The sequence below is a fragment of the Triticum aestivum genome, chromosome 5D, assembly GCF_018294505.1.
Source record: "Triticum aestivum cultivar Chinese Spring chromosome 5D, IWGSC CS RefSeq v2.1, whole genome shotgun sequence".
NCBI classification, from domain to species: Eukaryota; Viridiplantae; Streptophyta; class Magnoliopsida; order Poales; family Poaceae; genus Triticum; species Triticum aestivum.
In genome coordinates, this window is record NC_057808.1 from 565,071,187 (window position 1) to 565,095,420 (window position 24,234).

General features: G+C 47.4%; 2 protein-coding genes across 4 annotated transcripts; one reads left to right on the forward strand and one right to left on the reverse strand.

The window, feature by feature from the left end:
* Positions 1–1,415: 1,415 nt before the first annotated feature.
* Positions 1,416–10,707, forward strand: LOC123121251 (uncharacterized). The gene is made up of 5 exons (XM_044541161.1): positions 1,416–1,920; positions 2,981–3,258; positions 9,736–9,879; positions 9,979–10,115; positions 10,584–10,707. Exons 1-5 carry the CDS (start codon positions 1,416–1,418, stop codon positions 10,705–10,707), a joined length of 1,188 nt encoding a protein of 395 aa, XP_044397096.1.
* A 1,206-nt stretch (positions 10,708–11,913) lies between these two features.
* On the reverse strand, positions 11,914–15,606 carry LOC123123948 (putative disease resistance RPP13-like protein 2). Of its 3 annotated transcripts, none has more exons than XM_044544611.1 (3): positions 15,403–15,606; positions 15,157–15,261; positions 11,914–14,930 (listed from the first exon to the last, which is right to left on the reverse strand). In XM_044544611.1, the coding sequence occupies exons 2-3, from the start codon at positions 15,159–15,161 to the stop codon at positions 12,113–12,115; spliced, it is 2,823 nt and encodes a 940-aa protein (XP_044400546.1). In that variant the 5' UTR covers positions 15,162–15,261; positions 15,403–15,606; the 3' UTR covers positions 11,914–12,112. The 3 variants fall into 3 exon arrangements, with proteins under 3 accessions (XP_044400546.1, XP_044400545.1, XP_044400544.1); XM_044544610.1 differs by having other exon boundaries at positions 11,914–14,933; XM_044544609.1 differs by having other exon boundaries at positions 11,914–14,936.
* Positions 15,607–24,234: the final 8,628 nt, after the last annotated feature.

Consider the following 24,234-nt stretch of genomic DNA (forward strand, 5'->3'; position numbering starts at 1 on the left):
CGTGCAGCCAACATCAGTAGTGTTGTCAAGATGAGGCAGTTGACCAGCAGATGGGAATGACAAAGCTCTTCTGCTTACTTGAAATCCAAGTAAGCACAATCATACTGAGCATTGACGTACATTTCTCTTCACATGAGACACTTAATTTAAAGAAGGTCATAGGAATACACATTTAGGACAGTAACTTTTGAATTTTCAGTGATGTTTGTTCATCAATGAATGAATGGATATGCCTGCATTTGTTGCATGCAAAGTGAACAACTTTGAGGACGGCAGCCAGTACCTGTACCGCTTCCTGGAATACGACCCTGTCGTCCCCAAGTAGTACAATTTCAGGGTTCAACTAAAGACGGCAAGCCCAAGCAGAAAAATTGAATACTTAAAAACCTGTCCATGCCTAACTGTTGGAAACGCAATAAAAATAGTACTGAAAAGGTATGATTTACCATTTGATTTTCAAAAAGGCAAGATCCAGAGCAGCTGTCAAAGACTAAATCATTCATCTTATCTTGGTTCAGATCATTTGCCTAGAGAAGATGGAACCAACGATTGTGTTGTGATGTGCATGTACAACACTGATTTCGGGCAGGACCGGAACAACCACACACACCTTTCTGCTTTCTTTCGGTTCCAGAAAACAAGTGGTCATTACATATTTACATATAATAACTTTAAAAAAAGTTCTTTACTCATCAGTTACAAATACGTAGTCAAGAATGAAAACTAAAAAGCCATAAGCATTTTATTATTGCCCACCCGTTAATAAGCATATAATATTCACTAACCTGCCTCTTCATATATCTTCTACGGGAGAGTTAAGACGACAGGAGCCTCACCATGGTCTTTTTTGTTTGTTGAGAAAACCATGGTCTATTGATGTGACTGCATGTGCACTTCACAAAAAAAGCCCCATAACAACCCAAGTAAAATAAAGAAAATTCTATTATGTGACCCATAACAACCCCCCCCCCCCCCCCCCCCCCCCAAAAAACACGTTTTTATAAAAACACTGCAAACCTATTTCATCCAAAATTCCTAATACACGGGCGCAGCAACGCGCGCCATTCATGATCTAGTTAGTATGATGATGGATTGCTTCTGAAATTTTGTAGTATGATGGATTCTTGTTGCTACTACAATAGTTTCCAGATTTTTTCAACACTCCTAAATAGGATAATTTCAATTGGGTGCACCAGACACGTTGCCGGGGTGACTGAAAATTGCTTTGCTTTATGGCCCACACAAGTTAAAGATCGTTACAGTAAATTATGCAAAGAACTAATCACTTCCGTTGTCTCATGTTAATGGACCAACTGAGCAAGTAAAACTTTATTGATTGATGCAACATGGGTACATAGTCTTCATAATTGAGTTCGCTGGGGCCTTAAGTAGTATAAATGTACCTGTGTCTATGCATGACAGGTGTAGGCGGGGTTGCTATGAAGCCAGCTGACGAGGATGCCATGGAGTCTATACGCCTGGATTCCAAAGATTTCAAGGGCTGGAAGTTCGAAAAGTTTGCTCGTTCTGTTGACAACCGGCTGCTCGTCCGTTCAAATGCAGACCTGCAGACATTCCAGCTGCACTGGGACGAGTATCTTCCCAACGGCAATGCTGTCAGAAGGTGGATGAAGTATGCAGTGAATCACAAAGTTAAAGTGCTTGATGTGATCCTTCGTGATTATGATAAGAGCCATTTACCTCCATGCATCTTCACCTGCCGTTCGCTTCAGGAGCTGAATTTGCAGTGGGGGGGAGCCAATTACGACGATCTCGAGCATATCAGACTTGTAATACCAGATAGAATCAACTTCCCTTCTCTCCGGAAGTTGACTCTGCGTGATGTGCAAGTGGACGGGCTTACTCTGGAGACTTTAATTGCTTACAGCCCTCACCTAGAAGACATGCATTTGATAGATGGCGCAGGCCGGTGGCGACCAGGGTTGCCGTGCTGGTGCCGGCAACGAAGAGATCGCTTCGGCGGCTAGGGTGTCCGATCTGGATCCCATTCAGATCTGGATGGTGGTCCTCGAGCCGTCGTGCGCATCCTTTGTTCCGGCGCGGCAAGCGGCTCTGGACTAGGCACGCGACACGAGGACGTCGGGGGCTCGGGCCCTTGGCGTGGAGGTGGTGGCCATCTTCTTCGTCGGAGGTGGTCGGCTAGATGGTTGTGGATTCTCGCATCCAGTCCCGGCATACAGTGGGGAGACGGGGCTGCCGGTGAAAACCGTGCTATGACTCGGGTCATGGCGTGCGATGGCGGCGTTTTCGCGTCGTTATCTTGTTGAAGACATCACCTTTGCAGCTTCCGTCGACTTGCTTACGCTGCTCTGGGTGAAAACCTCGATCCGGAGTTTCCGGATCGGACGATGGCGGTGCTTTTGGGGCGTCGTTTTCCCTCATGGGGGCATCGTTTTTTGAGCAACGGCTGGATGCAGGACCAGAGGACGGATTCTTTGGTGGAGCGGTGCGGCATCTCACTCATTGATGGCGGCGGGTCTCGGCGGCATGGCGCTGTGGTGACTCTGCGTCCGATGCGCGGAGATGGACTCGCGCAGGAGGGTGACGCGGTCTGGCGTCGGCGGCAGCTAGGCCGGCAAGGCAGATGCAGTAGTACAGCTCTGAAGATGGATTGGTGGCAGGTGGCTGCGGCGGTCTCAGACCCGGCAGACGTCCTGGTTGAGGAGTGCGCCGGACTGGTAGGTGACCCATACCCGGCAGGCGTCCTGAATGGGACCTCAGGTCTTAGATGTTAGGTTTGGCTGCGAGGTCTGTTTGGTACTAGGCCCAGACTATCAGCATCCCTTCATCACTTGGATAGGAGTAGCGACACTTTTCTTGTCTAGACGGTGGCTTCAGTCTTACTGCTGTATGACTTTGTAAGGTCTTGTGTGAATAATTAATAAAGTGGCTGCATGCATCGTCCAGATGCAGAGGCCGGGGGTCCTCCTCCATTTCTAAAAAAAATTGCATTTGATAGATTCTCTGATGTATCTTCAGCTCATAGCCTCCAAGGTGTTAAAAAGGCTGACCATTGATGGCTACATAGATTCGAAAAATGGTTTTACAATTTCTGCTCCCCATCTGATTAGCTTTGAGTGCAAGCGCTATAAACTGAAAGATATTTCTTGGGGAGACCAGCCAACTCTAGAGAGTGCACACATTGATTCTCGTGGGAAAATGTTTGATGGCGAATCTAACTATACGGAAATTCTTGTGCATGCAAAGAAAATTGCCTTATTTGGTTCTGACATAAAGGTATGCTTCCAGGGGAACAAGCCAGCTTGTTCTAGATGTATTATTATTTTTAGTATTGTTTTGTCAAAACATCAAACTCTGTTGATTCTTTAGGAAAACTGGCTATATAAAACTACTATATATATTTAGTATGTAAAGATGTGGTACATTTCTTATACTATTTACTGGTTGTTATCTGGTAGTCATTGATAATGTGAATATTATCATGTTTTATGCAAGAACAAACTGAAAGACAATGGAGTAGTTCTGGTTAAAAGTTACAACACATCTGCTGCAACAGAAAAGAGAAATGGAAATTACTTAACTAATTGTGTAAATTATGTTACATAGAAATGCCAGCTATTGATTCTTGCTTGATTTACCTCCTGCGGAGCCATGAACATTGATTCTTCACTTACCTTTTCTCAGATAATGTTCGGAAAATAGTTCTGAATACAAGTATAATTTAAATGGGTGCCAATCAAACTCCAGCATCATATGGATTATATTAGTTTCCTACGTTGGTGCAATTAATAATTTTTGAAGTACATCAATGCATTTTACCCCGTCCTTGAGGTGATTTGAGACCAGTAGTAGCTTTTTGCCTTTGCCTGTCTCAATCGCTCCCTTGCCGGTGGTGACACACACACACGCACACGAACTGCTCCGTCAGGGGAGAAAACAGACAGCGGTTCAGGAAAACAGAGGAGCACACACAGTCTGGTTTCAGGCAACCAATGCCTTCTTTTTCTTTTTCAACTCAGTGATAGCTACACACGCACATCCCTTTTATTACATGGTCAAGACCATCTCAACCCTAGCTGTCTTACAGTGTACCTGTTAAACATGTCATATTGGCGCATACACCTTAGGGGTGCGTCAGAGGTTAGGAGATAGATATTGTGCTGTTTATTTAACCTTGTATCTTATCTCTAACTATCTCCTCCTTGTAAATCTCCTCCCGGTTGATCTCTATAACAACCGAGGTATCCTTGTAACACAAGCCATGAGATCAATATAAATACGCGGGCTCCCCATGTATGGGAGTTTGAGACGCTTCACACAATTTAACATGGTATACAGAGCCCACCTCTTCCCTAGCATCTAGATCCTCCATCCTCCTCGCTGCAAACCTCTTCAATCTTCGCCCACCACCTTCCCCATCGCACCACCATGTCCACATCCAACCAGCTCGTCTCCTCCGGCCTCAACTACACCATCTCTGAACCCCTTACCCGGAACAACTACGTCCTTTGGCGAGCCCAAGCTCGTTCCCAGATCATGGGGGCGGGACTATATGGGTATGTTGACAAAACAATCCCCGAGCCATCCAAGACCATCACCACCAAAACCTCCCACGGGAAAGACCAGATCGGTCCCAACCCTGCCCATAACCCTTGGTTAATCCAAGATCAACAGATAGTCGCCTACTTGCTTCGAAATCTCTCCAAGGAGGTCTTGGTTCAGGTTGCTTCCTTAGAAACCTCTTCTGCCATATGGTCGGCTCTCGCAAACATGTTTGCAGCACAATCACGATCTCGTGAAAACAACTGCCGCATTGCCCTCTCCAACGCCCAGAAGGGCACCCAATCTGCCGCCACCTTCTTCGGTCATATGCGATCTCTCTCCGACGAACTAGCAGCAGCCGGCAAACCCATCACTGAGCAAGAGCTCATCTCCTTCATCATAGTCGGGCTTGATATGGACTATCAGCCCCTCATCTCCGCTCTCGATGTTCGAACCGATCCCGTCTCCGTTGACGATCTGTTTGGTATGGTGGCCAACTTCGATCAGCGAGTGGAGATGTTCCAGGGCACCGGTGCAGGGGCCTTCAAGTCCTCTGCAAACGCTGCCTCTCGGGGGCGTGGCGGCTTCTCCAATGGGTCCCGCTACCCCCCCCCCCCCCAGAACAGCGGCAGCGGATCTCGTGGTGGCGGAAATCAGGGTGGCGGCGGCTACCACAATGGTGGTGGCGGCGGCCAATATAACAGCAGCGGTGGTGGTGGTGGCGGCGGCCACTACCAGAACTCCGGCGGCGGCGGCGGCCACTACCACAACTCCGGTGGTGGCAACAATCCTCGGCAGCGCCCCTTCTCCAACAACAACAGGGGGCGCATTTTTCAGGGGTATGATGGTTATGAAAATAAGTGTCAGATTTGTAAAAAAATAACCACATTGCTAAGGATTGTGACTGGCGCTATGCCGACGACAACTCCCAACGCAAGAAAGTTGCAGCTGCCGTGGACAACTCCTATGGTGTTGACACAAATTGGTATGCGGACTCCGGTGCCACAAACCACATCACCCATGAACTTGAGAAGGTGACGATGCACGAGAAATACAATGGTCATGATCAGATCCACAATGCTAATGGAGAAGGTATGGATATAGATCATGTTGGTCATTCAATTATCAAAACCCCTCATCGTGATATCCATCTTAGAAATATCTTGCATGTTCCTGACACTTCTAAGAATCTTCTTTCTGTTCATCGCATTGCTCTTGACAATCATGTGTTCTTAGAATTTCACCCCTATTTCTTTTCAATTAAGGATCAGGTCACGAGGAGGGTTCTCTACCGAGGTAGATGTGTGCATGGGCTATATCCGTTGATCCCACAGTTTAGAAGCTTCAATAAACAAGTGTGCGGTGTCATCAAACTATCGTCGGAACGGTGGCATGCACGCTTAGGACACCCTTCGTTTTTTATTGTTCAACAAGTGCTTAGAAATAATCAGCTCCCGTGTGTTGGTGAGCGTAGTCCTGAAACTATTTGTGATTCTTGTCAGCAAGCAAAATCTCATCAATTACCCTACCCTGTTTCCACTAGTGTTTCTACCAAAGCTTTGCAACTCATTTTTTCCGATGTATGGGGTCCGGCCCCCTCTTCTGTTGGTAGACACACCTACTACGTTAGTTTCATTGATGATTTCAGCAAATTCACTTGGATCTATCTCCTTAAAAAACGCTCCGACGTTTTCCAAGTTTTTAAGAATTTTCAAGCACTTGTTGAACGACAATTCGATAGCAAAATCCTTGCCGTCCAGTCTGACTGGGGCGGCGAATATGAGAGACTCAATGCGTTCTTTCAGACCCTTGGTATTTCTCATCACGTCTCATGCCCGCATGCACACCAACAAAACGGTTCCGCAGAACGCAAGCATCGTCACATTGTTGACGTTGGGCTTGCCCTTCTTGCGGGCGCCTCCATGCCTCTCAAGTTTTGGGATGAGGCGTTCCTCACCGCCGTTCATCTCATCAACATGCTGCCAAGCCGTGTTATTAACAATGAGACACCCATGCAACGCCTTCTTCATACTCGTCCTAATTATCATTCCCTTCGTGTTTTCGGTTGTGCCTGTTGGCCTAATCTTCGTCCTTATAACACTAGAAAACTCATGTTTCGCTCTAAGCAATGTGTTTTTCTGGGCTACAGTGCACAACACAAGGGTGTCAAGTGTCTTGATGTATCCTCTGGTAGAGTCTATATATCTCGCGATGTTGTCTTTGATGAGACCGTTTTTCCTTTCGCGCACCTTCATCCTAACGCTGGTGCTCTTTTGCGCAAGGAGATCCTTCTTCTTCCTTCTCATCTCTCCGGTATAGATAGTGGGGATGATAATTTGAATGATCACGTGACTAATACTTCTAACCATGCATCTGAGATTCGAGTTACAGGGCAAGGAAATGCAACAGCAGAAAAAAAATCTGGCAGCAAATCATCAAGAATACGTCACACATGGGCCATATTTTATGTGTCCCCTGGGTGGTGGCAGTTCTGCTGCCGAATCCCCCTCGGGATCGGTGCCGCCAGACCTGGCGCGATCGTCCTCGGATCCGCCGCCCTGCCAGGCGGGCAGGCGTAGTGGATCGGCGCCTGGATCCGCGCCTGATGCGCCGCATCAACCCGCGCCCGACACGCGGCAGCGGTCGGCTCCGCCTCCCCCCGGTGCGCCTGCGTTGGGCCAATCATTGCACGGGGACGCGCTGGGCCACTCATCGCACGGGGACCACCCTGCCACGCGGTTTTCCACCGAGCCGCGGGTATATGTCAGGCGGGGCCCGCGTCCATCGGCGGCTGGGGACACGGGATCCCATCCTGCTCCGGCTAGACCACTCGGATCGTCTGCGCCGAGCACACCGCCTTCAGCTGCACCCTCGGCCACACCTGATCCAGTCGACCCTGCAGGCGACAGGATCCCCTCGGGATCGCCGAGATCTTCTGCTTAGGAGCTGCAGCCTGGATCCTCTGCGGCTGGGTCTTCTGCAGCGACTCAGCAGCCAGCTTCTCCTCCTCATACACGTCTTCGAGCAGGGGTAATCCAGCCTGTTAATTATAAAGTTAAATTTGGTCTAGCTTGCTCAACAGGAGAACCAACCACCTTTCGCGAAGCATGCACCGATTCCAGGTGGAAACAGGCTATGGAAGAAGAGTTTCAGGCACTTCAGAAAAATAAAACATGGCGCTTGGTCCCGGCACATTACGGTAAAATTTTGATTGATTGCAAATGGGTGTTCGGGATAAAGAAAAAGGCAGATGGTACGATCGATCGCTACAAAGCCAGACTTGTTGCAAAAGGATTCAAGCAAAGGTATGGCATTGATTATGAGGACACCTTCAGTCCTGTTGTCAAAGCTGCTACTATTCGTCTCGTTTTATCTCTTGTTGTCTCTAGAGGATGGAGTCTCAGGCAACTAGATGTGCAGAATGCGTTTCTTCATGGTGTTCTGGAAGAGGAAGTATATATGAAACAACCCCCTGGTTTTGAGGACAAAAATAAACCCTTTCATGTGTGCAGACTTGACAAATCTTTGTATGGACCGAAGCAGGCTCCAAGGGCATGGTACTCTCGTTTGAACTTAAAGCTTCAAGCACTTGGTTTCACTCCATCTAAATCTGATACATCGTTGTTCATCTATAATAAGTCAAATACGTCCATATTTGTACTTATCTATGTTGATGATATTATTGTCACAAGTTCCTCAAATGATGCAATCACAGCCTTGTTAAAAGACTTGAATTCAGAGTTTGCCCTCAAAGATTTAGGGGATTTGCATTTCTTTCTTGGTATTGAGGTCAAGAAATTGAGGGAGGGCAGTATTCATCTTTCTCAGGAAAAATATGCAACTAATCTTTTGAGCAGAGTTGGATTGAAGGGTTGTAAACCTTCACCAACACCACTGTCTAGCACAGAAAAATTGTCTCTTGCAGGAGGTGAAGTCTTGAGTCAAGAAGATGGCACTAAATACAGGAGTTTGGTAGGTGCTCTGCAGTACTTGACACTCACCAGGCCTGATATTTCCTTTGCTGTAAACAAAGTATGTCAGTTCCTTCATGCACCTACCTCATCACACTGGACAGCGGCAAAACGTATACTCAGATATATACATGGTACCTTGAGTGTTGGTCTAACCTTTAATAAGTCTGCATCCACTCTTGTTAGTGCCTTCTCTGACTCTGACTGGGCAGGATGTTTGGATGATCGACGATCAACAGGTGGCTTTGCAGTATTTTTTGGACCAAACTTGATATCTTGTTGTGCACGGAAACAGGCCACAGTTTCAAGATCCAGTACTGAGGCAGAGTACAAGGCTTTAGCAAATGCTACAGCCGAGGTCATTTGGGTAAAGGCTATGCTTAAGGAACTTGGAATAAAACATATCCAAACTCCGTGTCTTTGGTGTGATAATCTTGGTGCCACCTATCTGTCAGCTAATCCTGTTTTTCATGCACGAACTAAGCACATTGAGATTGATTATCACTTTGTCAGAGAAAGAGTTGCCAACAAAGAATTGGATATACGATTTGTGCATTCAAAAGATCAAGTTGCAGATGGCTTTACAAAAGCATTGGCTACAAGACCATTTGAGGAGTTCAAGCGTAATCTTAACTTAGTGAAGTTATGATTATGGGAGGGTGTTAAACATGTCATATTGGCGCATACACCTTAGGGGTGCGTCAGAGGTTAGGAGATAGATATTACCGAGGTATCCTTGTAACACAAGCCATGAGATCAATATAAATACGCGGGCTCCCCATGTATGGGAGTTTGAGACGCTTCACACAATTTAACAGTACCGACATACAAGTTCACTGAATCTTAGCTGCCAATTACACAGTAAACTGACATACAAGTTCACTGAATCTTAGCTGCAAAAACAATGACGGCTACGGCAAGTTGCAGCATGTTCACACTTGCTCCATCATGTGCATTTACACCAGGATGACACGGCACAATACAACCATTCATCAACGCATGAACGTGGTAACTAATTAACAGTTTTACACAATGACAAGATTGACTACTGACATAGCTGTGAGTTTTCCTTCTTCTTAAAGGTTGTTCATGTGTTATTGAATGCTGGTTTACTGCTCCCTCACAATACTGTACCATTTGATGTTTTTCCTTTTCTGTTTTGCTATTAACTTGCCTGGAAATGACATGGCATCTTTGTCCTACCTATAAGTTTATAACCTGCTAGCTCTCTCAATGCAAGGTTATGCTGGAAAAGGAGTTGCCAACATGTTCTGCAGTTGAGAGCCTCACAACTCTGGAAATCGGCGACTGGCATCTTACCAACGACCTCTACGTTGTGCTCCGCTTCCTGCAGCTTTCACCGAGGCTAGAAAAGATCAAGCTGGTGCATAAATCAGTACCCCGTATGCTACATGTAGCTAGAATTCTTGCACTGGTCTTAAGAATATTCACTAAAAGGCACCCTTTTCTTGTTTGTCTCCAGGATGAAGGAGCAGGCACAAACGTTCGGTCAACTGATGGAATGACCTTCCAGTGTCCACTCCTCGAGAGCGTCGTGATACAGTGCTTCGAGGGGGGTGAAGGGATCGACATGCTGGGGAATGTCATGGCAGCTAACGGGTCCACCTGGACAAGATAAATGTCATTGTTCTGGTGAAGAAGTACGGCAGCCCGGAGGAGGTGAATGTTACTTTTTGTGAGTATATCAAGAAGAGGGCCCTGGAGGATAAGAAGATGTGTGCCGGGAGCGAGGAACCGACGAAGAAGGCGAGACGCTGCTGAGAATCTGAAGATGGTGAAGTCCAGAGAATGCCTTTGTGGAGGATGGGCATCCACAGATCACAAGCATGAACCATGATGATTCTGGGACCTGCTTACTGAGTCATCCTCTTTCCTTTTGTCGTGGCGTCGAACTTGCTTTGCCTCTACTGATTTAGAACTCTTGTAGTTGTACTGGTGTACCCTATATTTGGACAGTGTGTTCTCTCTCTGTCTTATATGCAGGGTTAGTTTGCTGCCAACTAATCTGCGAAGAAGAGCAGCTAAACGGTTATAGGTGTGCTGCTATGGCTATTGTCTGGAATGCAGAATTGCAGATATCATGCAGCTCGGTATTGCAGAATTGCATCTATCAAAGGCCTCTGCTCCTGCTGCTTTGCTGTTTGTCAACACACATTGTACTGTATGTTTGCATGCTGTGAATGCTCAGTGAGCTCTGTTTCATCGCTTAGCCACTAGTGTCATGTTTCTGCCTACTGTCTTTCGTTGTTAATGCGTTGCACATTGAATTTTCTGAGGCTGAATTTGGTACCGGCTGAGACTGAATCGCTTCTTCCTTACTGTCTCTCTGGTGTCTCTGAATTGAAGCACAAGTCGGAATATTTAGTATAGCACATTTGACCGCCGGCTATATCTAGGGCTTCTTTTCAAGTCTTGGAATAGATGCGGTCGAGGGAGAAAGGAAGGCGCGGCATTTCATCTCTGTGTCGGAATTTATCCAGTCCCATTTCGTGGATTACCAATGGATAGCCGGAAGTTAGGCAGTAACTTCGTAGCTAACATGGCCTCACCATGCACCTCACCCGTACAGTGTATATGGCGTGCCAAGGGAAACACATGAACTTAAGTCACTGATGAAACAAAGCTGAATTTAAGAGCTCTGCCTTCGCAGTGATTGTTCTGCAAGGTGCATTTGATTTGTTCCACTTAAACTTATTCATATTATTACGCCCTTTGCATGGATGAGACTTGCAACGCGCATTCGCGTACGCCAGTTTAGTTTCTGATGCAAGTTTCTCTTTGCTCGCTGTTCCATGGGAACGCCGTGTTGAAGACAAACAGTTTCCTCGCTTAGCCAGTGGCAAAAGAACCCGGAATAGTTGTTTCTGTATACCGACTGTGGATGCAAGCTTCAAGTAGAATTAATCGCACACAGTATTTACTTGACCAAGGGCAACCTATCCATGAGACAGAGAAGATGCTAATACTAACCCATCGTCAGTTCCAAAAATTATTCAGCATGATAGAAAGACATGACCACAGTGAACTTACACCTTGCACTATCAACCACACATAAACTAGCTGGACAACAAATGGGATTTCAATTCATTCTAAGCAACAATTAAAAACAGAACAAGTCCAAATGCATAGGCTTTTTTTTCGAGAACACCTCGAGGGGGGCAGGGAGTTCTTGCATTTCATTAAGAAGAGAGTAGGTTGAGTTTATAAGGAAAACCGGACCCGAAGACCTAACATTCTCGGCTAATCAGGGAAAACCGAAATAAAACCAAAAAAAAAGGAAAAAAAGGAGAAAAAAGAGGCACTGGAACTTGGGGAAAGGGACACGACAAAAAACAACATCAAGAGACATCGTCGGAGCCAAACCGAATGCATGCAAAACCAGGTACACATAGAAACGTCAGTTTATAGTGTCTTAATTAAAAATTGTAAGAGATTGATAAACAATTGATATGGTCACAAAAATATGACAACTTAGGAAAGAAGTTTTTCCAATGCATGAGCAGCATATATTATTGAATTACAGATTCTGAATAAAAATCATGGAACTCCCCTCCAGAGACCACAAATTGAAGGAGAAAACATCCAGATAAACATCACTAGATTGACTTGAAATTGCAGGGCAGGGGCACCTTGCCGGCGCGGCCACCACCAGGATTGTGCAGGGGCGCCTTGCCGGCGCGGCCACCACCAGGATTGTGCAGGGGCGCCTTGCCGACGCCGCCACCACCAGGATTGTGCAGGGGCGCCTTGCCGGCGCGGCCACCACCAGGATTGTGCAGGGGCGCCTTGCCGGCGCGGCCACCACCAGGATTGTGCAGGGGCGCCTTGCCGATGCCGCCACCACCAGGATTGTGCAGGGGCGCCTTGCCGGCACGGCCACCACCAGGATTGTGCAGGGGCGCCTTGCCGACGCCGCCACCACCAGGATTGTGCAGGGGCGCCTTGCCGGCGCCGCCCCCACCAGGATTGGGCAGGGGCGCCTTGCCGGCGCCGCCACCACCAGGATTGTGCAGGGGCGCCTTTCCGGCGACGCCACCACCAGGATTGTGCAGGGGCGCCCTGCCGGCGCCGCCACCACCAGGATTATGCAGGGGCGCCCTGCCGACGCCGCCACCACCAGGATTGTGCAGGGGCGCCTTGCCGACGCCGCCACCACCAGGATTGTGCAGGGGCGCCTTGCCGGCGCCGCCACCACCAGGATTGTGCAGGGGCGCCTTGCCGGCGCCGCCACCACCAGGATTGTGCAGGGGCGCCTTGCCCGCGCCGCCACCACCAGGATTGGGCAGGGGCGCCTTGCCCGCGCCGCCAGCACCAGGATTGTGCAGCGGCGCCTTGCCGGCGCCGCCGCCACCAGGATTGTGCAGGGGCGCCTTGCCGGCGCCGCCGCCACCAGGATTGGGCAGGGGCGCAGACTGCATCATGGGTGCCCTCTTGGTTGCTTCATGGTTGATGTAGAACAGTAGTAGCTCGGGAATTTGAGCAGGAGGGTGGTTCACAGTGTTAGGAACACCTAGGTACCGCAGATGTGTGAGCTCACCCACACTATCAGGCACCTGAGTTATGACTGTATCCGTCAAATCCAGTACCTTGACATGCTTGAACTTTCTGAGTGTGCTGTTTGCCTGACGAATGTCACTCCAAGGCAAGGAAGGAGCTCCCTTGTCCGTGAAGACAATCAGTGTCCGCACCGGTCTGAATTCGTCCTCAGGTTTAAAATTGCTCTCCACCAATGGAGGCCCTGGTTTGAGCTTCGCTAGGCAGCCGGTAGTCACAGATAAGTGGCGAACTGTTGCAGGGACGATTATCTCCGATGACGAGCCGTTGCTAATGCTCATACAGTCATCGCCAGACACCTGGCGTATCATGGAATGGATGTGCACATGGATCACATAGTGGCCATCCGTGCCAATCTTGAATAAGGACCGATCCACGAGATCCTTAAAATAGCCTTTCGCCACACCCTCCATGGCCAGCAGCTTCTGGTCAGCCAGCATGTGTTGTTTCACTTGCGTGTCGTCAATGAAACCGTGAGCTATCCACATCTTGGTTAACTTTTCAGGCTGGAACTTCCAATTATATGGGAACACGCTGCAGAACGCCAGGCAGCTCTGTAAGCGCAGTGGTAGGTTATGGTAGGTGAATAGAAGATCTTCATACAGGCCTTGGATGTGATTCTTGTCGTCGAGTTCACCTAGGATGATTTGCTCCTGAATCTTACTATTTGCTATGTTGAGCTTGTGAACAATACTGAGAGCTGCTCGTGGGGATCCCTCCAACTTGCCAATCCGTTGCACAAGCCCTTGGGGAGGTTGGTCAGGTTTTGCAATGTGTTTGAGCAGCTCTTTCATTGGCTCTTGGCTGATCCCATCCAGGACGATTGTTTCATCTGCCTTGAGTGTTGTGGAACAAACCTTGTCTCGAGTGGTCATTACAACTTTGCAACTTTTAAGGCTCCTCAACATGTCCAGCACACTCGCCCATGCCTTATTTCTCTGAGCCCGGCTGATCCGCGTGTGGCTGGTCGACCCAAATCCGTCCTCGTGCTGCCATACATCATCAAGCACGACCAAACAAGTTTTTGTTCGTTCGATCAACCCGAACCCTGAGCTTCTGGACAGACCTTTAACCACGGACTCTAGCGCAGCAACGGTGTCCATTATTGGACCATGGATCATTGGGGCGCCAGACTTGTTGATGGGCGACCGGCATATCTCTGTCAGAAGCTCAATTTGATCCAATTTGTTGCAGACGTGCGCCCATATGCGCACCTCAAACCCGGGCTCATTAGCATCAAATACATGGCGAGCAAGGTGAGTCTTCCCCATCCCTCCATGGCCTATGATGGCTATAACCTTATTCTGCTCGCCTTTCAGCAGATTCTGTAGCTGGCGACGCTCCTCGACGTACCCGAAGAAACCATTCCCGGAATTTGCTTGTGACGGGCCTCTAAGGAGGATGGGAGAACCATGAACAATGCTGTGATTGTTGTCTGAATTCTTTAGCAACTCCCGCGTCCTCAGGCCAAGTCTGCCTAGCTTCTCCACCACTTCCTCAAGACGACTAGGTGAGTCTTTGGTTCCAGTAAATTGCTGTGCAAACTCACAAGAAAGAGGCTTGTTCTTTAGACTCTCGTACAGGTCCAGAATCTCCTCCGCTTCATAAATGGCACCCTTGAGCCGCCACAGATGCTCCACGGCCTCCCCTGTCCCCTTCTTGATGAAACATAGCCCGACTTTGTCAACAGTCACCCTGATGCCATCAAGATGGTCGGCCAGCTCCTTCAGCTTGGGATTGACATTCTTGAGCGATTTGTTCTCCTCGTCTATGTATTTGCGTGCTGCCTTGATGGACTTGCTGATGAACGGCGTGACGAACCACCCTATCAACGAGACGCCAACAGCATCTGCGACCATGCTGCTACTGCCATGGTATGGTATGGCAAGAACAAACAAACAAATGAGATACTATGTAAGAACAAAAAAGGAGATACATACATACATACATACATACATACATACATACATACATACATACATACATACATATATACATACATACATACATATATATATGGAGCAACCGCATAAAACTAGTACAGTACTACATATTAACAGAGGATAAATATTACAACAAGTGTCACCTCATAATTTTGTGCTGTGCCCGATAGATCGGCTGCAAATTCGATCAAAAAAGCACCAAGCCACCAACCAACGAAACTGCAACAGCTTCTGCTACCTGGGTCGCCCTGACAATTTTGCAAACATCGGTAAGAAAATGAGAGATCTAAGTGGGAGCGGGACTCATGGATTAGCTACCCAATTACTAGCAGAGGTTGCTTAGCTAATACTACGTACAAGAACCACCGGCCGGACTCAAGAAAACTCACCTGCGAATTCGATTCAACGTAAGACGATGCCGCATATATACTACTAGTAGCTAGTATGGTTGCTTGATCCGGGCTCACACCATACAGATCTCTTCATCTTGTCATGCTACTGAGAGAGAGAGAGAGAGATCCAAAATGCTATGAAAGGAAGTGGACAGCGGGGGTTGGAAGCAAGATGTCCTCGATGAGCAGTAATAAGTCAACCAACGGAAGGCATTGGGGGCTACATCTACACAGGCCCCTGCATATACATCACGTGCTCTACTCTGCTCTGCTCTTTTTTATTATTAATATTATTTTATATGGATCATATTAGAGCATCTACGGCCGCATACACATAATCCAGCCCCTTAAACGTCCGCGGGCAGTAATCGGTCATCGCCCGTGGTCTTCGTGCGATGTCACCGGTTTACCTGTGGTCATTCCTCCTCGATATGGCCATCGACAAGTTTCGGGATTCTCCTTCGGAGGAAAACAAGGACTGGCACATATGGCGCTCCTTGGACACCTTGATTTGAGAGGGGCCGGTCCTGTGTGCCCGGAACATCAGCCTAACCGGCTTCTCTGAGTATATCATGAAGATCTGGGTTTTTTCTTTGACACGATGGGACATGTGTGCAGGAAGATTTCTTAGGGATCAACATTTGCGGAGAATGACATGGAGGTTGTGATCGGAGGACCTGACCGTGGCGAAGGCGGGGTCTTTGATGCGATGAAGACTTTGCTTCACAGGCTTTCTTCGGACTTTGCTTGCAGGATATATTCCCGTCCAGACCGGACACGAGTTCATATGAGCTTGGTGGTATGTGACTTGCAGTAGCGGACTCCGTAAGTGGGGGCGGCAGCACTGGTTGACTTCTGTGGTGATGGTGCTCCTCGAATACCGAGTCATGATTTTCATGGTGAAAACCCAAGGTCTGGCCTTTATTGGTTGTACCTGGCAATGACCTTATTGAATGCATTGTTTTGGGAACGTGGTCTTTCTCCATGGTGAAAAACTAAGATCTTCGATCGGGCAATGACAACGCATGTGCATTGTTTCCTTCTTGAAAGCGTTGATTTTGGACAACCTCCTTTTTAGTCCGAGTGTTGTCTTTGGTGGTGGTTAGAGTGCTGCTGCTGCGGGTGATTAATCACCATGGCGGGGTCTTTTTTTTTTCCTTTTCTCTTTTTTTTCTTTTCTGGATGTGTGCATTGTGGATGTCTTTAGACATCTTGTTAGTGGAGAGGCTGGGTGTAATTGGTATCTGTGTAATATTAATATATTCCCTTTATCAAAAGAAATCTTTGACATTGTTTCCTTGTGGAGGCATCGTCGTTGTTGTCTCGTCACCTAGATCTGGGTCCCCGGATAAAACGATGTCGATGTCTTCGATGTTGTTCCCCCTTCTAGGGCCATCATTCTGGAGCAGGTGCTGGCTGGAGTGGTCCTGAGGTGGAACAGTGTTCCATCTACTAGAACAATGACCACGGGTCTCGGTGGCGTGGTGTAGTGGGGCTCGGCGATGAACGCAGCTTTAGAGTGCGCGCGGGATGGTGCCGTTGTGTGGTGTCGTGGTGGTGTCGACTACAGAAGGTGGCAAGGTCAATGCATTGACAGCGGAAGGTGGTGGCGGCGGATTTTAGAGCATGCACTTTGTTGCGCGATACGGGTCAGCTAGATCCACTACTAGGGAAACCCCTAGTAGTAGCGCGGGTATTTTGCCTATCAGTAGCGTCGTCCCGCGTTACTGATAAGGCACTACAGCTAACGTGTAGCAGTAGCGCCTGTCATCCCACGCTACTGCTATACATGGCTAGCAGTAGCACGCTTTAGTGAAGAGCGCTGCTGCTAATATCTGCAGCGCTTTTTAGCAGGAAGCGCTACTGGTAAGGCAGCGCTACTGCTAACTTTGTTCCCCTCGCTACTGCTAGTTTTATTAGTTTCTGTTTTTTTTGCATATTTTTTTTGTATTTGAATAGGCTTTATACAATAATCTTTAGCATATCATACACATACAAATGTAATCATAGCATATACATACAAATAGCCTCATCAAATCATGTCATCATCATAGTCATCATCCAACACAAAGTGGTCTCTCGTCATCATCTCGAAAATAGCGATACAAGTCTCAATTACTTGCAACTACATCGTCATCCATCTAAACAATGATATACGCGATAAGAGCTATCACTTTGAGTGAGAGCGAAACTATGCAGTACATGAGTTCGTATCCCTCTCTTGCATTAGCGTGAACCTAAACTAACTACTGCCTGTCGCTCGGAAACCGGAAACCGGTACACCTAGGCCTGACACTCCGGCCACTCGTCGTATATATACTCCTGGCGTAGCACTTCTTCGCCATCGATGATCTATGCACCTGCATCGTCACATGAGTCGATGATATGCAACATATATAGTTGAGCAACAGAAAGAGACAGACTTGGCAAACATAGAAGCAACATATCATAAGCATAAATAACAAACTTGATCGTACCAAAAATGCCCTAACTAGAGTGATCGTCGCTAGTCGAGGAGGACAGTTTAATTACATCACAAATAAAGCTTCGTCGTGCATAACTCAAAGTTTCGTCATACAGAAAATATGGACTAAACGGACACACACTCCAACATGTAGTGCCATCCATCCAAGTCAGGGAGATAGTCCCCGAGCCTAGTGAAAGGCTTCAGGTCGAGACGCTGAGCGGCTACCCGTGTTCGGACGTCTCCCCGCGACATTTTTCCTTCTTCGTAGAACATCCCTGTTTTTCCGACGACCTCCTTCATGATGATTTGGGCAAATTCGCGCTGGATGTGATAGAACTCAGCTCGAAGTCGATGATCCTCGATATCTCCTACGTTCTTTGCCCATTGCAGAATATGGGCATCGCCGGATGTAGGTGACATGCGAAGGTTCTGGTGATCCCGTCTCTACTCCAGCATGTGGTGTAGGACATAGAATCCATCATTAAGAGAATCACTCGGTTGCTGGATGCAGCAGAAGTCGGTCTTATGGCCGAAGGCGGGCCTGCCGTCCGTTCTCTTCTTTTCCTTGACCTCTTCACCCCGTGCGTCGTAGTAAAACATAGCACTGTTGAGAACATCCTTGATGTGGGTGTAATCCTTTTTGTTAATGTTCTTCGACGAGTCCAAGTAAAGATCGTGGGAGTATCGAGGATAGAGGATGATGAGGACGGCGCGCCCGCCGCTGCGCAAAATAAGTACACCTCAAATTAATTAGCCTCCACCGTGCAAATGAATGATTGAAATCGAAGGAAGGATATCCGCGCGGATGACTTACAGGGGATGATAAGGCACGAGAATCGCCTCCTTGTCCTTATTGGCGAGCATGAAATTGACGATGTATTCCCTCGCGTATTCACGGTGCTTTGCGCAGACTCCCAGGAAGCCCTCGTGCATGAAGTACGGGTCAGCGACACAGATATGAGGTATCTGCTCAACCCCGATGATGTAGTTCATGTGCAAGGCATAAAGGCGGACAAACGTAAAATCCAGCTTCTTCACGTGAAACATGTCGAATATGTAATCGAATCGAAGGAAGAACTTCTCCGAGGGGAATGTGTTGACGATGTACGACAATTGCCGCGGAATGTTAACCACGTAGAGTGGGTATCCTAGATCTTTCGAGGCGATGAGGCCTTTCTCTATCCGCAGCACATCGTCATAAAGTCTCCTTAGATCGCCAAATCTGGCCCCTAGCGCTGCTGCAGGTAGGATTGGTTGACCGGGGATATGCCATTTATCCGCACCGGGGATATCTATACGGTCTTGAACCTGAGGCTGCTGAGGCGGCTAGATCATAGAATCAGCTTTTTTGCCTTTCCTCGGTCTCTTCCTAGACTTCTTTACTACCGAAAGGTCATCCATAATACGTTCAGCCTCCGGAGACGGCAATTCAGGCACCGACTCATGAGGCTCAAACCCTAAGTAGGCGCCAGTATTGACATACTGTTGAGTGCCATCGTCATCCTCGTCCTCATCTATGGCGACGTCACCAGCGACTAATGGAGCCTTTTCCTCACCCCCTCCGCTATCACCCAGCACGACAGTCGATGCTAATTGGGTAGGTGAGGTGTTGATGTTCATACCTAACTGCGTGCTCGTGGGTGTGCTCCCGGCCGCCTCCAGACGAAGCAGACTCTTTGGCCACAACAGGACCCACCCATTGCAACAATCACCAAGCCGCCGCGGGGTCTCGTCGTCATCCCCCACTAGTACTAGAGGAGCCAAATTCTCGTGGCCCGGTTTGACACTGTCCACGGAAACCTTGAAGACGTTCGGGGGGATCGGCCGGCTGTGGAACAATGGTTCCTTCGGCTTCATTATCGCCGTCTTCCCCACGTCTACCTTCTGGTCGCCGATGGTGTACAATATGGTGCACCGGGTTTCGTCGGCCTGCAAAGAAAAGTCTGCGACGTGAAACATCCGAAAGGCAACGAAAACGGGAGATTATACATTTATTGAAGGGGCCGGTGTGACAGATATCGTGAGGGCGTCGAGCTCAACCAAAGACGAAGCACCGCCGAGCACGTCCGGTGCCGGAGTAGGTGCGGGAGCTGGTGCGGGAGCAGGTGCAGCTGTAGGTGCTGGTGCAACGCTATGAAGGAAATATGCCCTAGAGGCAATAATAAAGTTATTATTTATTTCCTTATATCATGATAAATGTTTATTATTCATGCTAGAATTGTATTATACGGAAACATAATACTTGTGTGAATACATAGACAAACAGAGTGTCACTAGTATGCCTCTACTTTGACTAGCTCATTGATCAAAGATGGTTATGTTTCCTAGCCATTGACATGAGTTGTCATTTGATCAACGGGATCACATCATTAGGAGAATGATTTGATTGACTTGACCCATTCCGTTAGCTTAGCACTCGATCGTTTAGTATTCTGCTATTGCTTTCTTCATGACTTATACATGTTCCTATGACTATGAGATTATGCAACTCCCATTTACCGGAGGAACACTTTGTGTGCTACCAAACGTCACAACGTAACTGGGTGATTATAAAGGTGCTCTACAGGTGTCTCCAAAGGTACTTGTTGGGTTGGCGTATTTCGAGATTAGGATTTGTCACTCCGATTGTCAGAGAGGTATCTCTGGGCCCACTCGGTAATGCACATCACTATAAGCCTTGCAAGCATTGCAACTAATGAGTTAGTTGCGGAATGATGTATTACAGAACGAGTAAAGAGACTTGCCGGTAACGAGATTGAACTAGGTATTGAGATACCGACGATCGAATCTCGGGCAAGTAACATACCAATGACAAAGGGAACAACGTATGTTGTTATGCGGTTTGACCGATAAAGATCTTCGTAGAATATGTGGGAGCCAATATGAGCATCCAGGTTCCGCTATTGGTTATTGACCGGAGACGTGTCTCGGTCATGTCTACATAGTTCTCGAACACGTAGGGTCCGCACGCTTAAAGTTCGATGACGGTTATATTATGAGTTTATGTGTTTTGATGTACCGAAGATAGTTCGGAGTCCAGGATGTGATCACGGACATGACGAGGAGTCTCGAAAAGGTCGAGACATAAACATTGATATATTGGAAGCCTATATTTGGATATCGGAAGTGTTCCGGGTGAAATCGGGATTTTACTAGAGAACCGGGGGTTACCGGAACCCCCCGGGGGTTTAATGGGCCTACATGGGCCTTAGTGGAGAAGAGGAGGGGCGGCCAGGGCAGGCCGCGCGCCCCCTCCCCCTCTAGTCCGAATTGGACAAGGAGGGAGGGCGGCGCCCCCTTTCCTTCCTCTCTCCCCCCTCCTTCCCCCTTCTCCTACTCCAACTAGGAAGGGAGGGAGTCCTACTCCCGGTGGGAGTAGGACTCCTCCTGGCGCGCCTCCTCCTGGCCGGCCGCCTCTCCCCCCCTTTCTCCTTTATATACGGGGGCAGGGGGCACCCCATAGACACAACAATTGATCATTGATTCTTAGCCGTGTGCGGTGCCCCCCACCACCATAGTCCACCTCGATAATATCGTATCGGTGCTTAGGCGAAGCCCTGCGTCGGTAGAACATCATTATCGTCACCACGCCGTCGTGCTGACGGAACTCACCCTCAAAGCTCGGCTGGATCGGAGTTTGAGGGACGTCATCGAGCTGAACGTGTGCTGAACTCGGAGGTGCCGTGCGTTCGGTACTTGTTCGGTCGGATCGTGAAGACGTACGACTACATCAACCGCGTTGTGCTAACGCTTCCGCTTTCGGTCTACGAGGGTACGTGGACACACTCTCCCCTCTCGTTGCTATGCATCACCATGATCTTGCGTGTGCGTAGAAATTTTTTTGAATTTACTATGTTCCCCAACAGTGGCATCCGAGCGGCAAAGGGAAGAAGAAGGGGAACTTCAAGAAGAACAACAAACAAGTTGCTGCTCAGGAGAAGAAACCCAAGTCTGGACCTAAGCCTGAACTAAGTGCTTCTACTGCAAACAGACTGGTCACTGGAAGCGGAACTGCCCCAAGTATTTGGTGGATAAGAAGGATGGCAAGGTGAACAATGGTATATGTGATATACATGTTATTGATGTGTACCTTACTAATGCTCGCAGTAGCACCTGGGTATTTGATACTGGTTCTGTTGCTAATATTTGCAACTCGAAACAGGGACTACGGATTAAGCGAAGATTGGCTAAGGACGAGGTGACGATCCATGTGGGAAATGGTTCCAAAGTCGATGTGATCGCGGTCGGCACGCTACCTCTACATCTACCTACGGGATTAGTTTTAGACCTGAATAATTGTTATTTGGTGCCAGCGTTGAGCATGAACATTATATCTGGATCTTGTTTGATGCGAGATGGTTATTCATTTAAATCAGAGAATAATGGCTGTTCTATTTATATGAGTAATATCTTTTATGGTCATGCACCCTTGAAGAGTGGTCTATTTTTATTGAATCTCGGTAGTAGTGATACACATATTCATAATATTGAAGCCAAAAGATGTAGAGTTGATAATGATAGTGGAACTTATTTGTGGCACTACCGTTTAGGTCATATTGGTGTAAAGCGCATGAAGAAACTCCCTACTGATGGACTTTTGGAACCACTTGATTATGAATCACTTGGTACTTGCGAACCGTGCCTCATGGGCAAGATGACTAAAACGCCGTTCTCCGGAACTATGGAGCGAGCAACAGATTTGTTGGAAATCATACATACACATGTATGTGGTCCGATGAATGTTGAGGCTTGCGGCGGGTATCGTTATTTTCTCACCTTCACAGATGATTTAAGCAGATATGGGTATATCTACTTAATGAAACATAAATCTGAAACATTTGAAAAGTTCAAAGAATTTCAGAGTGAAGTTGAAAATCATCGTAACAAGAAAATAAAGTTTCTATGATCTAATCGTGGAGGAGAATATTTGAGTTACGAGTTTGGTCTTCATTTGAAACAATGCGGAATAGTTTCGCAACTCACGCCACCCGGAACACCACAGCGTAATGGTGTGTCCGAACGTCGTAATCGTACTTTACTAGATATGGTGCGATCTATGATGTCTCTTACTGATTTACCGCTATCATTTTGGGGTTATGCTTTAGAGACGGCTGCATTCACGTTAAATAGGGCACCATCGAAATCCGTTGAGACAACGCCTTATGAATTGTGGTTTGGCAAGAAACCAAAGTTGTCATTTCTTAAAGTTTGGGGATGCGATGCTTATGTGAAAAAGCTTCAACCTGATAAGCTCGAACCCAAATCGGAGAAATGTGTCTTCATAGGATACCTAAAGGAAACTGTTGGGTACACCTTCTATCACAGATCTGAAGGCAAGAATTTTGTTGCTAAATTTGGATCCTTTCTAGAGAAGGAGTTTCTCTCGAAAGAAGTGAGTGGGAGGAAAGTAGAACTTGATGAGGTAACTGTAACTGCTCCCTTATTGGAATGTAGTTCATCATAGAAACCGGTTCCTGTGACATCTACACCAATTAGAGAGGAAGCTAATGATGATGATCATGAAGTTTCAGATCAAGTTACTACTGAACCTCATAGGTCAACCAGAGTGAGATCCGCACCAGAGTGGTACGGTAATCCTGTTCTGGAGGTCATGTTACTAGATCATGACGAACCTACGAACTATGAGGAAGCGATGATGAGCCTAGATTCCGCAAAATGGCTAGAGGCCATGAAATCTGAGATGGGATCCATGTATGAGAACAAAGTATGGACTTTGGTTGACTTGCCCAATGATCGACAAGCAATTGAGAATAAATGGATCTTCAAGAAGAAGACTGACGCTGACGGTAATGTTACTATCTATAAAGCTTGACTTGTTGCGAAAGGTTTTCGACAAGTTCAAGGGATTGACTACGATGAGACCTTCTCACCCGTAGCGATGCTCAAGTCTGTCCGAATCATGTTAGCAATTGCCGCATTTTATGATTATGAAATTTGGCAAATGGATGTAAAGACTGCATTCCTGAATGGATTTCAAGAAGAGTTGTATATGATGCAACCTGAAGGTTTTATCGATCCAAAGGGAGCTAACAAAGTGTGCAAGCTCCAGTGATCCATTTATGGACTGGTGCAAGCCTCTCGGAGTTGGAATAAACGCTTTGATAGTGTGATCAAAGCATTTGGTTTTATACAGACTTTTGGAGAAGCTTGTATTTACAAGAAAGTGAGTGGGAGCTCTGTAGCATTTCTGATATTATATGTGGATGACATATTGCTGATTGGAAATGATATAGAATTTCTGGATAGCATAAAGGGATATTTGAATAAGAGTTTTTCAATGAAGGACCTCGGTGAAGCTGCTTACATATTGGGCATCAAGATCTATAGAGATAGATCAAGAC

Bases quoted from the DNA above. Each gene is read 5' to 3' on its own strand.
- LOC123121251 (XM_044541161.1), top strand. From the start codon at position 1,416: ATGACAGGTGTAGGCGGGGTTGCTATGAAGCCAGCTGACGAGGATGCC. The intron at 3,259-9,735 runs GTATGCTTCCAG...TCTCAATGCAAG, and splicing joins TATTTGGTTCTGACATAAAG to GTTATGCTGGAAAAGGAGTT. The intron at 9,880-9,978 runs GTGCATAAATCA...GTTTGTCTCCAG, and splicing joins GGCTAGAAAAGATCAAGCTG to GATGAAGGAGCAGGCACAAA.